General features: G+C 41.1%; 1 protein-coding gene across 3 annotated transcripts in view; it reads left to right on the forward strand.

Annotated features, from left to right (window-relative positions):
* Positions 1–17,014, forward strand: part of LOC126213328 (peroxisomal carnitine O-octanoyltransferase) — a 313,022-nt gene that overhangs the window by 218,038 nt on the left and 77,970 nt on the right. For all 3 annotated transcript variants that reach the window (XM_049941018.1, XM_049941019.1, XM_049941020.1), the window contains one exon: positions 2,624–2,747. In XM_049941018.1, coding sequence (XP_049796975.1) covers positions 2,624–2,747 — 124 coding nt within the window. The remainder of the gene's footprint in view (positions 1–2,623; positions 2,748–17,014) is intronic.

Here is a 17,014-nt window from a genome sequence, read left to right on the forward strand (position 1 = left end):
ACATGGAAGAACCCTGGAGATACTAAAAGGTATCAGATAGATTATATGATGGTAAGACAGAGATTTAGGAACCAGGTTTTAAATTGTAAGACATTTCCAGGGGCAGATGTGGACTCTGACCACAATCTATTGGTTATGACCTGTAGATTAAAACTGAAGAAACTGCAAAAAGGTGGGAATTTAAGGAGATGGGACTTGGATAAACTGAAAGAATCAGAGGTTGTACAGTGTTTCAGGGAGAGCATAAGGGAACAATTGACAGGAATGGGGGAAAGAAATACAGTAGAAGAAGAATGGGTAGCTTTGAGGGATGAAGTAGTGAAGGCAGCAGAGGATCAAGTAGGTAAAAAGACGAGGGCTAGTAGAAATCCTTGGGTAACAGAAGAAATATTGAATTTAATTGATGAAAGGAGAAAATATAAAAATGCAGTAAATGAAGCAGGCAAAAAGGAATACAAACGTCTCAAAAATGAGATCGACAGGAAGTGCAAAATGGCTAAGCAGGGATGGCTAGAGGACAAATGTAAGGATGTAGAGGCTTATCTCACTAGGGGTAAGATAGATACTGCCTACAGGAAAATTAAAGAGACCTTTGGAGAGAAGAGAACCACTTGTATGAACATCAAGAGCTCAGATGGAAACCCAGTTCTAAGCAAAGAAGGGAAAGCAGAAAGGTGGAAGGAGTATATAGAGGGTCTATACAAGGGCGATGTACTTGAGGACAATATTATGGAAATGGAAAAGGATGTAGATGAAGATGAAATGGGAGATATGATACTGCGTGAAGAGTTTGACAGAGCACTGAAAGACCTGAGTCGAAACAAGGCCCCCGGAGTAGACAACATTCCATTGGAACTACTGACGGCCTTGGGAGAGTGAGTCCTGACAAAACTCTACCATCTGGTGAGCAAGATGTATGAAACAGCCGAAATACCCTCAGACTTCAAGAAGAATATAATAATTCCAATCCCAAAGAAAGCAGGTGTTGACAGATGTGAGAATTACCGAATAATCAGTTTAATAAGCCAGAGCTGCAAAATACTAACACGAATTCTTTACAGACGAATGGAAAAACTAGTAGAAGCCGACCTCGGGGAAGATCAGTTTGGATTCCGTAGAAATACTGGAACACGTGAGGCAATACTGACCTTACGACTTATCTTAGAAGAAAGATTAAGGAAAGGCAAACCTACGTTTCTAGCATTTGTAGACTTAGAGAAAGCTTTTGACAATGTTGACTGGAATACTGTCTTTCAAATTCTAAAGGTGGCAGGGGTAAAATACAGAGAGCGAAAGGCTGTTTACAATTTGTACAGAAACCATATGGCAGTTATAAGAGTCGAGGGACATGAAAGGGGAGCAGTGGTTGGGAAGGGAGTGAGACAGGGTTGTAGTCTCTCCCCGATGTCATTCAATCTGTATATTGAGCAAGCAGTAAAGGAAACAAAAGAAAAATTCGGAGTAGGTATTAAAATCCATGGAGAAGAAATAAAAACTTTGAGGTTCGCCGATGACATTGTAATTCTGTCAGAGACAGCAAAGGACTTGGAAGAGCAGTTGAAGGGAATGGATGGTGTCTTGAAGAGAGGATATAAGATGAACATCAACAAAAGCAAAACGAGGATAATGGAATGTAGTCGAATTAAGTCGGGTGATGTTGAGGGTATTAGATTAGGAAATGAGACACTTCAAGTAGTAAAGGAGTTTTGCTATTTGAGGAGCAAAATAACTGATGATGGTCGAAGTAGAGAGGATATAAGATGTTGACTGGCAATGGCAAGGAAAGCGTTTCTGAAGAAGAGAAATTTGTTAACATCGAATATAGATTTAAGTGTCAGGAAGTCATTTCTGAAAGTATTTGTATGGAGTGTAGCCACATATGGAAGTGAAACATGGACGGTAAATAGTTTGGACAAGAAGAGAATAGAAGCTTTCGAAATGTGGTGCTACAGAAGAATGCTGAAGATTAGATGGGTAGATCACATAACTAATCAGGAGGTATTGAATAGGATTGGGGAGAAGAGGAGTTTGTGGCACAACTTGACCAGAAAAAGGGATCGGTTGGTAGGACATGTTCTGAGGCATCAAGGGATCACCAATTTAGTATTGGAGGGCATCGTGGAGGGTAAAAATCGTAGGGGGAGACCAAGAGATGAATACAGTAAGCAGATTCAGAAGGATGTCGGTTGCAGTAGGTACTGGGAGATGAAGAAGCTTGCACAGGATAGAGTAGCATGGAGAGCTGCATCAAACCAGTCTCAGGGCTGAAGACCACAACAACAACAGCATTGTTTGATCCTGTATTGCAATCATGAATCCTTCCGTCTCACTGTATATATTGCCTTTTCTTCTTCTTCTTCTTCTTCTTCTTATTATTATTAAAATTATTATTATTAATCACACAATAAGGTCTCTTTACTTTGGGTTTATGAAATGTACTACGTGTCTAATCTATAAAGTACGTTGAAGCCATGCATCAGCAGGTGTGTCTGCAACTGAATGATGGCCATGTGCATCTAGACAGCAACTCTTTCATTATTACAAGCAGTAAGGGCAGCAACAATGTTGAGCTCTTCTGACATGCAGTGTATAATTTGGCATATCTGCCTTTCATTTTTTGCAGAGCTGCACCTGTGTACGAGACAGCTACGACGCGTGCCTACTACAATGGCCGAACGGAAACGGTGCGCTCGTGCACGACGGAGCAACTGGAATGGGTCCGATCGATGCTGAACGGGACCTCCGATGTGAGTGGCGACAGGCTCGGCTGTGGTATAGAGACTGTGTTTTGGCACTTGAATGTGCTCAGTTGTGTGTGCAGTCTGTGTGCTGTGCCGACAAGTGGCTATACTGTCAGGTGCAGAAAAGCGAGCACAGATGTACAGGGTGTCCATAATTAAAGTTCCAGTTTAAACTGGTTTTAGAATGCTGTAGAAAAAGAGCCACTGCTCAGAATGAAGTCATCTACATTTATACTCTGCAAACCACTTCGAGGTGCGCGACAGAGGGTATGTATCGTTGTACAAGTTATTAGGGTTTATTCCCATTCCATTCACATATGGAGCATGGGAAGAATGATTGTTTGAATGCCTCTGTGCATGCAAAAACTTTTCTGATCTTGTTTACAGGATATCTGTGCGAGCGATATGTCGGGGGTTGTAGTATATGCGTAGAGTCATCAGTTAAAGCCTGTTCTCGAAACATTTTTAATAGACCTTTTCGGGATAGTTTACGTCTGTCTCCGAGAGTCTTCCAGTTCAGTTCCTGCAGTAGCTCTGTGACACACTCCCACAGATGAAACAAACCTGTGACCGTTTGTGCCATCCTTCTCTCTTTACGTTCAATATCTCCTGTTAGTCCTGTTTGGTAAAGGTCCCACACACTTGAGCAAAAATCTTAAACCGGTCGCACGAGTAATTTCTAAGTGATATCCTTTGTAGACTGATTGTGTTTTCTCAGTATTCTACCAATAAACTGAAGTCTGCCTTCTGCTTTACCCTCGACTGAGCCTGTGGGGCCATTCCACTTCGTATCACTACAAAGCAGTACACCCAGATCTTTGTATGAGTTGCCCAATTCCAGCTGTGACTTATTGATATTTAGTCACAGAATACTATGTTTTCCATTTTGTTAAGTGCACAGTTTTACATTTCCGAACATTTAAAGCAAGTTGCCAATCATTGCACCACTTTGTAGTTTTATCAAGATCTGACTGAATATTTATGGCACTTCTAGAATGAGATTTTCACTCTGCAGCAGAGTGTGCGCTGATATGAAACTTCCTGGCAGATTAAAACTGTGTGCCCGACCGAGACTCGAACTCGGGACCTTTGCCTTTCGCGGGTAAGTGCTCTACCAACTGAGCTACCAAAGCACGACTCACGCCCGGTCCTCACAGCTTTACTTCTGCCAGTATCTCGTCTCGTACCTTCCAAACTTTACAGAAGCTCTCCTGCGAACCAATATCCTTTCTTTCAGGAGTGCTAGTTCTGCAAGGTTCGCAGGAGAGCTTCTGTAAAGTTTGGAAGGTAGGAGACGAGATACTGGCAGAAGTAAAGCTGTGAGGACCGGGCGTGAGTCGTGCTTCGGTAGCTCAGTTGGTAGAGCACTTGCCCGCGAAAGGCAAAGGTCCCGAGTTCGAGTCTCGGTCGGGCACACAGTTTTAATCTGCCAGGAAGTTTTATGGCACTTCTCTCTGATAGTTGCGGGCTTTCAAATAACTACGCACCCATTGACTCAAGAGTTGCTATATTAAAAGTTTTGGCCGGTTTCGTTGTCTAGGGGCTGGGATACGTAGTTGCCACATTACAGGCCAAATACTGCCGAGTCTACAGTATGCAATAAGAATACACACACGAATCGAATGGCTGAAGGTTTCTATCACTCGCCAATTGCGAAATTCCGTATAAATTTATAAATGAAAGTTTGCAATTAAATAAAATCTTCAGGTGCCACCTTAATGACTTTAAATGATGAGTATGATAGTAGAAGTACTTTTGAAAGTGTGGTATATTTCTGCACAACACTTATTGGTGTCGATTGTCAGGCAATTAAATAAAATGTAAGTTGAGTAACAGGGAAACAATAGATTCCTACTGCACATAATTAGTTAAGAACAACAACATAGCTCGCGAGATATTCACTTCTAAATGCACACTGCGTCTTCACTGTAGAAGCCAGGGAAATCTCACAAGTGCACAAGTCGGCACAATGAAGTATTTCTATCTGTCGCGACCATGCGCAAACTGCTCCACTCTCTCCAAGTCTTTCTGCGACTCCGCGTCCGTCGCACCGCAGTGTTCCCAACTACTCTGGGTCCTCTCCGGAAGCGATGCTCCTCCCCAGTCTCCGTGCATCTCTCTTAGCAACGAGCGCTGTGATTGGCTAGAGTGCTCCCTCCGTGTCTCCAAACCGACGTACCCACACAAACATAATGAAATGCATACCAAATACTGGATTTACATTTAAATAACTTGAAATTAAATAAATATTCCTATGGCTGGGCCATAAACTCGCTCTAACACACATCATTAGATACATAACAAATTAAATAAACAATATAATAGAGGGAAACATTCCACGTGGGAAAAATATATCTAAAAACAAACATGATGTGACTTACCGAACGAAAGCACTGGCAGGTCGATAGATACACAAACACAAACACACACACAAAATTCAAGCTTTCGCAACAAACTGTTGCCTCATCAGGAAAGAGGGGAAGGAGAGGGAAAGACGAAAGGATGTGGGTTTTAAGGGAGAGGGTAAGGAGTCATTCCAATCCCCAATATATGTCTGCTTGTGTCTGTATATGTGTGGATGGATGTGTGTGTGTGTGCGCGAGTGTATACCTGTTCTTTTTTCCCCCTAAGGTAAGTCTTTCTGCTCCCGGGATTGGAATGACTCCTTACCCTCTCCCTAAAACCCACATCCTTTCGTCTTTCCCTCTCCTTCCCTCTTTCCTGATGAGGCAACAGTTTGTTGCGAAAGCTTGAATTTTGTATGTGTGTTTGTGTTTGTTTGTGTATCTATCGACCTGCCAGCGCTTTCGTTCGGTAAGTCACATCATCTTTGTTTTTAGATATAAATTAAATAAACATATATGAAAGGAATAGAACAAAAGGTAGGCCAGTAGCCTAATGTCTGCTTTCTAAAACACAGTAAATATTTAACCAATTTCTTCACGAATAGTATATATCGGATATAAACAAAAACAGAGATGAATAACTATTTTTATAAGGATGCTGCTACCGTTTTTTCGTATAATTGTAAAGTATTTACGGCCTGACGTGATCGATAGTAATCGGCCACTTTGACCTCCAATAACTCGTGTACTATACATGTTACGTGCCTGTAATTTATACCAATTTAGGTTTCCACTAATAGCTTTCTAAAGGCACGTCGATCGACAAAATTGGATGAAATATTTGAATTTTGGAAATTTCTTGCTAGGTGTTACTTGTATAATTTACCATCATATACTAAACTTTAAACTAATAAAGATATTGAAAATCTGATTACACCATCAGAATCGTCGTGCAAGTAGTAGTAATGTACACATTTCTTTTTGAGGTATCATGATTCATCTGGCTACTATTAATTTATACACGAACTGTGAAATGTCTGCCACGACGGTTTCACAAAGTTTGCCATCTGTGGCGCTCTTGGCAGACGAGTCTCTTTCATCAACACAGCGTCACCACAGAATTCCCAGCCACGTGTCTGGACCCCTCTCGCTTCGGCCAGCATCTGGCACCACGTGGTTGGCCTGCCCAGCGGCCCGCGCCCACCGAGCAGCCCGTGCGGCCACTGCTTCCTCCGAACTTAGAACACTTTCAGGACGCGATGACCTGCCCATTACTTCACATAGTACTTCATTATAGATTACTGCATCATCTGCAAAATGTCTGAGGTTACTATTAATATTGCCTGCAGGGTTGTCAATTGATGTTGTGGTCTTCAGTCCAGAGACTGGTTTGATGCAGATCTCCATGCTACTCTATCCTGTGCAAGCTTCTTCATCTCCCAGTACCTACTGCAGCCTACATCCTTCTGAATCTGTTTAGTGTATTCATCTCTTGGTCTCCCTAAATGATTTTTACCCTCCACGCTGCCCTCCAATACTAAATTTGTGATCCCTTGATGCCTCACAACATGTCCTACCAACCGATCCTTTCTTCTATTCAACTTGTGCCACAAACTCCTCTTCTCCCCAATTCTATTCAATACCTCCTGATTAGTTTCGTGATCTACCCATCTAATCTTCAGCATTCTTCTGTAACACCACATTTCGAAAGCTTCTATTCTCTTCTTGTCCAAACTATTTATCGTCCACATTTCACTTCTATACATGGCTACACTCCATACAAATACTTTCAGAAACGACTTCCTGACACTTAAATCTATACTCGATGTTAACAAATTTCTCTTCTTCAGAAACGCTTTCCTTGCCATTGCCAGTCTACATTTTATATCCTCTGTACTTCGACCATCATCAGTTATTTTGCTCCTCAAATAGCAAAACTCCTTTACTACTTTAAGTGTCTCATTTCCTAATCTAATTCCCTCAGCATCGCCCGACTTAATTCGACTACATTCCATTATCCTAGGTTTGCTTCTGTTGATGTTCATCTTATATCCTCCTTTCAAGACACTGTCCATTCTGTTCAACTGCTCTTCCAAGTCCTTTGCTGTCTCTGAAAGAATTACAATGTCATCGACAAACCTCAAAGTTTTTATTTCTTCGCCATGGATTTTAATACCTACTCTGAATTGTCAATATACAACTTAAAAAATAAAAAAAAATAAAAAATGAAATAATCATGTGACATGTTGGCCGGGAGGCCCCATCCAGGGAAGTTTGGCCACCGAGTTGCAAGTCTTATTTCAGTTAATGCCACATTGGACAACTTGTGGGTTGATGAAGATGATGAAATGGCAATGAGGACAGCACAACACCCAGTCCACAAGTAGAGAAAATCTTCAGTTCAGCCGGGAATCGAATCCAGGCCTGCAGCAAGGCAGGCAAGCATGTAACCACTCAGCTAAGCAGCTGGAAACAACATGAACGGTAAGGGTCCCAACACACTTCCCTGGGGCACCCTGAAGTTACTTCCATATCCGACGATGACTGTCCGTCCAAGATAACATGCTACGTCCTCGCTACCAAAATGTCCTCAATCTAGTGACAAATTTCACTCGATACCCCATATGATTCTACATTCGACAATAAGTGTAGATGTAAAACTGAGTCAAATGCTTTTCAGAAATCGAGAAACAGTGCATCTACCTGGTTGCCTCAATCCAAAGCTTTCAGTATGTCATGCGAGATAAGTGCGAGTTGGGTTTCAAACGATCGATGTTTTCGAAATCCATACGGGTTGGCATGGAGAAGGTTGTTCTGTCCGGAATACTTCTTTATATTTCACCTCGGCATATGTCCTAAGATTCTACAACAAATTAATGCCAAAGATATTGGAAGGTAGTTTTGTGGATTACTTCTACTACCCTTCATGTAGACTGGTGTGACCTATGGTTTTTTCCGAGAACAGGGAATAGTTTTTTGTTCGAGGCATCTACAATAAAATATAGTTAGAAGAGGGGCTAACTCAGCCACAATCCAGTAGGGATTCCTGTGGGCCCTGGAGGTTTGTTCAATTTAAATGATTTCAGCTGTTTCTCAAAACCACTGACACTAATACTTAATTCCCTCATCTTTTCAGTGGTACGGGGATTAAATCAATTTTAATTACTGTCTCATTCGCTAAGATCTGGACACTAACTTGGCTGCCACCTGTACGACAAATTCGAACGGCATATTATTGATGCAGGGGGAAATGTAGGGGGGGGGGGGGGGGAGGAGGTTGTGTATCGAGGTCTGTTTGGCATTCGTGTGGATCAAGGAAGTCGAGTGATTGTCAAAAAATGGATGAAAAAGGATTTTGTGTGGTGATTAAACATAACGTTATGAAATGCAAACCGCCTCAGGAGACTAGAGAGAAGCTTGATAAACATTACGGTGACTCTGCACCTTTGATTGGAACAGTTTATAAGTGGTTTCAAAATTTTCGGAGTGGCCATATGGGGAAAGTGATGCTAAATGTTCTGGACGCCCTGTGGAGGTTACGACTCCAGAAATCAGTCTTGAAATCTGTGATATGGTGATGGATGACAGAAGAGTTAAGGTGTGTAAAATTGCTAGTGCTGTGGACATCTCGATTGAATGGGTACATAATATTTTGGATATGAGAAAGCTATCCCCAAGGTGGGTTCTGTGATTTTTCACGCTTGACCATAAATGGAATCGTGTGAAGTGTTGCAAGGATGGTTTGCAGCTGTTCAGGAAGAATCCGCAGGACTTTTAAGTGTTGTTTCATTACTGTGGTTGAAACGTGGATACATTACTATAATCCTGAGACCAAACAACAATCTAGACAATGGGTTACCAAGGGAGAAACTTCACCAAAAAAGGCGAAGACCATTCCTTCGGCCAGAAAGGTTATGGCGACAGTCTTTTGGGATTCACAAGGGATAATCCTCATTGACTATCAGGAATAGGGTGAAACTATTATTCATCATTATTGGACCGTTTGAAAACTGAGCTGCAAGAAAAACGCCAGCGATTGGACTGCAAAAAAGTCCTTTTCCATCAAAACAATGCACCAGCACACACCTCAGCAGTTGTGGTTGCAAAATTAATCGAAATAGGATTCCAACTCATTTCACATCCCCCGTTTTCTCCAGACTTGGCTCCCTCGGACTGCTATTTGTTCCCCAATTTGAAGAAATGGCTGGCAGAACAAAGATTTTATTCAAATGAGGAGGTGATTGCAGCAAGTAATAGCTAGTCTACAGACTTGGACAATTCCTATTATTTGGAAGGGATCAACAAATTAGAACAGCATTAGACGAAGTGTGTAAGTCTAAAAGAAGACTATGTTGAGAAATAAAAAAGGTTTACCCCAAACACGTGAGTAGTTTTTATTTTTGCACGGACATTTCAAACGCCCCTTGTAGTTAGGTAAGCCCACCCGCAATGGCGAGGTTGTACCACATCGAATGGGAAAAATTGGTTTTTAGTTGTCCTGAGCCCAGAAACCACATAAAAAGCAAAGTGGCACCAGTTTTTAATTGCCTGGGGCCAAAAACAACATAAATAACAAAATGACTTAGTTTTCTAATTGCAGTGAGACTGTTGTAAGACATGTTCAGTATGCTGTTCCAACAACCCTACCACAACAAAGGTCAAAAATTAATTATGATTGTAGTGTTGCTCACGCTGCTAAATATTGCATTTTCGGGCAACAACAAAGTTATATTATGTGGCAGGTGTCATTAGAGCACAGTTAATAAAGCCATTTCATGAAATAATGGATAAACTAGACACTCATCTTTCTGTGTTTCCCACGCTGATCTTGTTGTGAACTCATGGCTCAATCGTCGAAAGTCTAGGTGGTGGTGATTCCAAGCTAGGATGCAAAGAGGCCTAGGTGTTATTCTGCAATATTCAAAAGTTTTATAGATGTGTTTCATAAACCATTCTTGAAGATTAAACTTTTGCAAGTTAGGACAGTGGTTATGTAAAAAAGTAATCAGCTCTCCGAATTTAAGTTACACTTCTTTTGTACTAATTTTGTTGCAATATCACGTAACTCGTTCCAAAACATCACTTCACAATATAAAACATACTTGAAAATATCTTCCGCACTGTTAAAGTTCACATTTCATAAACTGACGACAATTTGCATCTTTTTAACATGACGATCAAAGCTTGACTCTCTAATAACCGCTTACGCACCCAAAAATCAGAGTTACAAGTACGTCAAAGATCATAGTGACAAAAGAAAGAATACACATAAGAATAATATCATTGCAATGTATACATATCGATGAATCGAAGTACCTCTACATTAATGAAATCAAATCTGAATGTTGTTACAGAAATATGTTAACTATTTTACAGAAACACAGTAGAATATTGCTGGTATTGAGAAGTTGAGGTCAGGTGCTGTAATGGTTACGTAATTCAAGTACCATTACACTGTCCACTGTTTCCTGCCAGAAGTTGAAATCGAGAAACAACATGTTCCACAACTGGTTGGAGTGCCTCAGGGTCACAGTCAGAATGCATTGCACAATATTTGCCTTCAGTTCAGCTATGTTTCTGGTGCTGAACATGTCTCTCAGATAAACCCACAACCAAACGTCACACGGGTTAAGATCGGGTGTTCTGGACAGGCACACTGTAGGGAAGTGGTGGTTGACAATTCTGGCATTTCGAAAATGCGTCTGCAGCAGCCGCTTCACTAGCTGTGCATTGTGTGGAAGAGCGAAATCTTTTACAGATATGATCCTACCCACACATCTGTGTTGTTGCAAGACTGGAATGATATTGGTGCACAAGATTCTTATAGCATTTACGAGAATCGATACAGGTAACAGAATACGCGGGACTCATCCCGTCAAAAAAATATGGCACGATCGCTTCGATATCGTTTACTAGATGACCGGTTTCAGCACTCTGAAAGTGCCACCATCGGATCTGTGAAGGTATAACATACCAGGTTTGAGGGAGGGCTTACACGAGTTAACTACGAGGGCGGTTCAGAAAGTAACCTCCGATTGGTCACAGTGCGGGTTGTGGGGGGAGTAGCGACGCCATCTGTGCGTTCACGCACTCAACAGGTCAGTCGGCATCAAGCCGTGGTCGAGTGAACGTCGTACCTGCGCTAGTTTAGTTTTTGTGGCAGTTTGAAATGTGTGCTGCAATAGAAAACCCCGCCAAATGTGAAGTGCGTGCTGTCATAAGGTTTTTTACAGCCAAAGGATATTCTGCAGCAGCTATTCATCGTGAGCTTTGTGCCGTGTACGGACCGAGAGTTACGAGTGAAGGAGTTGTCCGTGAATGGGTACGTTTATTTAAAAGTGGACGAGAAAACGTTCGTGATGAAGAGAGGAGTGGTAGACCATCATTGGTGACTGACGAACTCGTTCAGACAGTTGATGCAAAAGTTCGTGAAAATCGACGTTTCTCAATGTCGGAGTTGTCTACTGGTTTTCCACAGATTTCTAAGACTCTCTTGTACAAGATAGTGACAGCAAGATTGGGTTACCGTAAGTTCTGTGCACGATGGGTGCCCAAAATTCTTACCGACCACCACAAAACTCAAAGAATGGCCTCTGCATTAGACTTTCTGTCACGTTATGAGGACGAAGGAGAACCATTGTTAAACAGAATCGTGACCGGTGACGGAACCTGGATTAAGTACGTGAACCCTGAGACAAAAGAACAATCAAAGATGTGGGCACATTCAAATTCGCCTACCAAACCGAGAAAAGCCTCGCAAGATTTTTCTGCCAGAAAACTGATGGCAACGGTGTTTTGGGATGCCAAAGGGGTGTTGTGGGTTGAATTCGTGGAACGTGGTACGACCATTAATCAAGACGTGTACTGTGAAACAATAAAAAAGTTACGACGGGCTATACAGAACAAACGCCGTGGTATGCTGACTTCCGGTATCGTTTTTTTGCACGATAACGCCCGTCCTCACTCTGCTCGCAGAACAACGGCCCTTCTCGAGTCCTTCAAGTGGGACGTTATCAACCATCCACCTTACAGCCCAGACCTGGCGCCAAGTGATTATCACCTCTTCATGCATTTGAAGAAATGGCTCGGGTCACAGCGGTTTGATGACGACGAAGAGCTCAAAGATGCGGTCACAGGCTGGCTCCAGGCACAAGCGGGTGATTTTTATGCAGAAGGAATTTCAAAGCTTGTGAAGAGATACGATAAGTGCCTCAATCGCTATGGAGACTATGTAGAAAAATAGTGCAAAGATGTAGTTGTAAGATGCATATATTAAAATATTTTTATTTAACTTGGTGTATTTTTTTAAATCAGCCAGAGGTTACTTTCTGAACAGCCCTCGTATATACATTACTATTATTACAGAACCACATACCTGAAATGTGCATTAACATTTATAAAGCCATATGGACATCACGGCACATGAGGCAGACCATCTGATAAAAATCATTGTCACAACCAATAAGAAATAATAAAAAACTGCTCTCGTGGTCATTCTTTCCATAAAATATACAACTGAAGTCACTACTGCTCGCCTAACACCAGTAGGCATCATCACTGCCCTATTCCACGCAGGCTTACCTGCTGTGATTCTAGCGGTTCACAACCGGCCACCAGATAACTCTGTCCAAGCAGCGCATACACAGTCCCACGGTATAACCACTCATTACTACGTGAACACAACTTTACTATCACTGCTTGTCACATACCCATGCAAAGCGCACATTTGCGCATACATTTCCTGTACATACTATAATCACTATAAAGTATGTCAATTATAAAGTAAAAGCATCTGAGGCACAGACATTATCCATTAGCGCCTTCCAAAACTACATATTATAATTTACCTTTATTCATATAAGGACATCAGGAATACACGCACAGAAAGCTGTTCATAACATGACTTAGGTACAATGTGACGAGCTATTAAAACCTGTATGCTGAGCTTTACCTATCTAGGCACTATGGCCTTAGGTATTCTAAGTGCTAAGAAAGAAGGTATCAACTTGCTATAAAGTCTCTCATCATCTATACATTTGTTATGAGCAAGGTACGAATTAACTATGAAACCCTGCATTGTTGTTGCTGTGGTCTTCAGTCCTGAGACTGGTTTGATGCAGCTCTCCATGCTAGTCTATCCAGTGCAAGGTTCTTCATCTCCCAGTACCTACTGCAGCCTGCATCCTTCTGAATCTGCTTAGTGTATTCATTTCTTGGTCTCCCTCTTAAGATTTTTACCCCCCACACTCCCCTTCAATACTAAATTGGTGATCCCTTGATGCCTCAGAACATGTCCTACCAACCGGTCCCTTCTTGTTGTCAAGTTTTGCCACAAACTCCTCTTCGCCCTAATTCTATTCAATACCTCCTCATTAGTTATGTGATCTACCCATCTAATCTTCAGCATTCTTCTGTAGCACCACATTTCGAAAGCTTCTATTCTCTTCTCGTCCGAACTATTTATCGTCCATGTTTCACTTCCATACATGGCTACACATCTTATATCCTCCTTTCAAGACACTGTCCATTCCGTTCAACTGCTCTTCCAAGTCCTTTGCTGTCTCTGACAGAATTCCAATGTCATCGGCGAACCTCAAAGTTTTTATTTCTTCTCCATGGATTTTAATATCTACTCTGAATTTGTTTCCTTTACTGCTTGCTCAATATACAGATTGAATAGCATCGGGTAGAGGCTACAACCCTGTCTCACTCCCTTCCCCACCACTGCTTCCCTGTCATGCCCCCTCGACTCTTATAACTGCCATCTGGTTTCTGTACAAATTGTAAATAGCCTTTCGCTCCCTGTATTTTACCCCTGCCACTTTCAGAATTTGAAAGAGAGTATTCCAGTCAACATTGTCAAAAGACTTTCTCTAAGTCTACAAATGCTAGAAACGTAGGATTGCCTTTCCTTAATCTAGCTTCTAAGATAAGTCGTAGGCTCAGTATTGCCTCACGTGTTCCAATATTTCTACGGAATCCAAACTGATCAGGCACATGGAATTGAGAAATCAGATGCTCTGCCTCATATGCCATGATGTCCATATGGTTTTATAAATGTTAATCCACGTTTCAGGTATATGGTTCCGTAATAATTGTAATGTATATAGTTAACTCGTGTAAGCCCTGCCTCAAACCTGTTATGTTATACATTCACAGATTTGATGATGGCACCTTCAGTGTGCCGAAACCGGTCATCTAGTAAACGATATTGAAGCGATTGTGGCTTTTCAATTATTTTCAAAACAGAGTGATCGCTCCACGACACACCGTGTGTTCACTGCAAAAAAAAAAAAAAAAAAAAAAAAAAAAAAAAAAAAAAAAAAAAAAAAAAAAAAGAACTACGATAAACGATGCTGTCAATCCGCACCACAAAGTCACCTTTGCAGAATGCAATGATACCACCTGATGTGCGTGCGGATTTTCCATTACCCTTGTTCTGCTGTTCTGTGTATTGACTTATCCTTGGAAGTGGAAATGGGCTTTGTCTGTCCAGGGTTATTCATTGCGCTCTTCTGTGTGAGCAGACCAGTAGGAAGCAACTCCTGAACATGGGTGATTCTGTATGTGTAGGAGTGGAGGGTGTTTTGTAGGATTTTATGCACCGTGCTCACAGGCCTGTCCGCTGTACAGGTTTGCACACCACCGCTCGAACTCTTCTGCAGTGCTGTGGCCACATTCCTGGCAGACATCAGATCTGACTGCTTTCCTCCCTCTGACACAATTCACTTCAAAAGTATCTGTCTTTTTGAACTTTGTTATCCAGACCCTTAGCAGATATGAGATCAGTGCTCTCTTTCGTGCCCTCGAGTGTCCGGAACTTCTAGAGGACCACGGGTGCACAGTCACCGTTCTCGTAAAAGAGCTTGACCACCGGTGCACGATCTTTCACAGAGACAGGTGCTTTGGGCAACTCGGATGCAAACTGAACAGCAGTGTGCCGTGCGTCTGTCAGTCTGCAAATCCTACACTTACAGTGCCATCTGCAACATTTTGAAACTGGAACTTTTTGATTTGATTTTATCAGGGAAGCAAAAACAACATTTGTCAAGCCCACTGCTGCCTGCACCGAAACAGAGTTTATTGTGCGGTATTGTTCCCTGTGTGTCTGGTAAAACCAACCAGTGCCCTTGAACAGTGCAAGGAGGTCCTTTGCCAATGATTAACTTCTCATGGTTGGGATTCACAGTCATATAATATTTCTTAAAAGACATCATAGTCGCTGTATAAAATATTTATTGTTACTATTGCAATTTCGCCCTTATGGCCATTTCCAAGTAACACTGCAAAGTTACCTAAACAAAAAAATACAAAAGTGAAGCACAGGGTGTATATACATAATTAAGCAAACATTTCATTAAGAAAGTAACTCAATTATAAAAATTGGAGATAAATGTACATTACTTACATTCTGTCAGAATATAAAACTATCTGACATGAGTACATGTCCTCGTCAAAATGCAGTCTTTTGACTGTGAGAGTCCCACAAGATCCGATGAGTACGACACTTATTACATCGTAATATGTTGTTAAATATGTGCTGAACTGTCGATGTTACCATCGTTCTAATAATCTATCACACATACAAGTTCAGGTGCACTGACAACATGTGGAGCTAAGTCAGTTGGCGTGAAAATACATTCACTAAAGATACTGCCTGTGCATGTAGCAAAGATAGTGCACACCAAGGATCCAACTTATAAGCTTTATATCGTAAAGTCTTTTCATCTGTCGACATCATACAGCTTACAAAATAGTGCTATGATTGTAATGGGCAGTAGGATAGGATGGAAATATTTATTTATAACATAATAGGGGATAATAGATGTGTTATCTGTTAATAAGCTCTCACATTGACTTAAGTACTCGTAAATGAGATGAAGACAGAGTTCTGATATATAATACTTTGTATGCGTATAAATTTTGCGAATATAAATGACGTAAAACGCTCGCCAACAATCCAATTCACTGTGCAGCACCATAAATTCTGACAAAACATCACAATGCCTCCGCACAAATACTTGATGCATCCTTCAACCAGGCTCTATTATAGCAAACAGGACTAAGTAAATATGTTTACTATTCCATTGAAATTGTTTAAAATGTTTTTTGGTAAGTGTCTAAAATAACTGTACAATTCTATGAATTACTGTTGAAGTAGATTGATACAATAAATCACAAGCTTTGGATACACTAAAATGTCGAGACTACATTTCATTTATAAAACATACAAAAATAAAATGCATTGGAGTATGCTTTTCTTGCCTCGTTATAGTCCATAAACTTTTCTTTACAGTAAAATACACCACATTACTGATAAAATTTGTTATTTATGATTTAAGACAAAACTGGTCAGATACATCACATAAAAACTTTACCAGTGTTTTACTAGACGCAATTTCTTGAGGTCTGGTTGATCCAAATATTCTGTGTTTTTTAATCTCCAGTGCCTCGCGTTTGAAGATCAAATGTGATGCGGTTTCCTCCCCCACACCACACATCCTACATTTCGGGTCTTCTTCTATTATATCCATTGTATATGTGTTTTTTGAAATTCCCAAGGCCTGTCAATAGTCCATCCATGAGTTTCATTTCTCTCCTCTTCAAGCCCAGGATTGAGAGACTTCTCTTAGAACATGGCTTTGGCATCAATACCTTGCCATATTTTTGCTTTTGGACCTTAGCCCAATATTCTACATGCTGTCTCCTTGTCCAGTCTCAGTTTTATTTTGATCATCGCATTGGTGACTGTCAGGACAGGTTCCGGTCCAATAAATGTTATATATATGAAGATGGACATGTCCAAAAGAACAGATACCATCGGTGACCGTGCAGCTCATTAAAATGAAATTACAATTAAATGAATATAATGAAACGAATACCCTTAGCTGCATACAGGTGTTGATATACGTCAACGGGGCAGTTGAA

Source organism: Schistocerca nitens, chromosome 11, assembly GCF_023898315.1.
Source record: "Schistocerca nitens isolate TAMUIC-IGC-003100 chromosome 11, iqSchNite1.1, whole genome shotgun sequence".
Lineage (NCBI taxonomy): Eukaryota > Metazoa > Arthropoda > Insecta > Orthoptera > Acrididae > Schistocerca > Schistocerca nitens.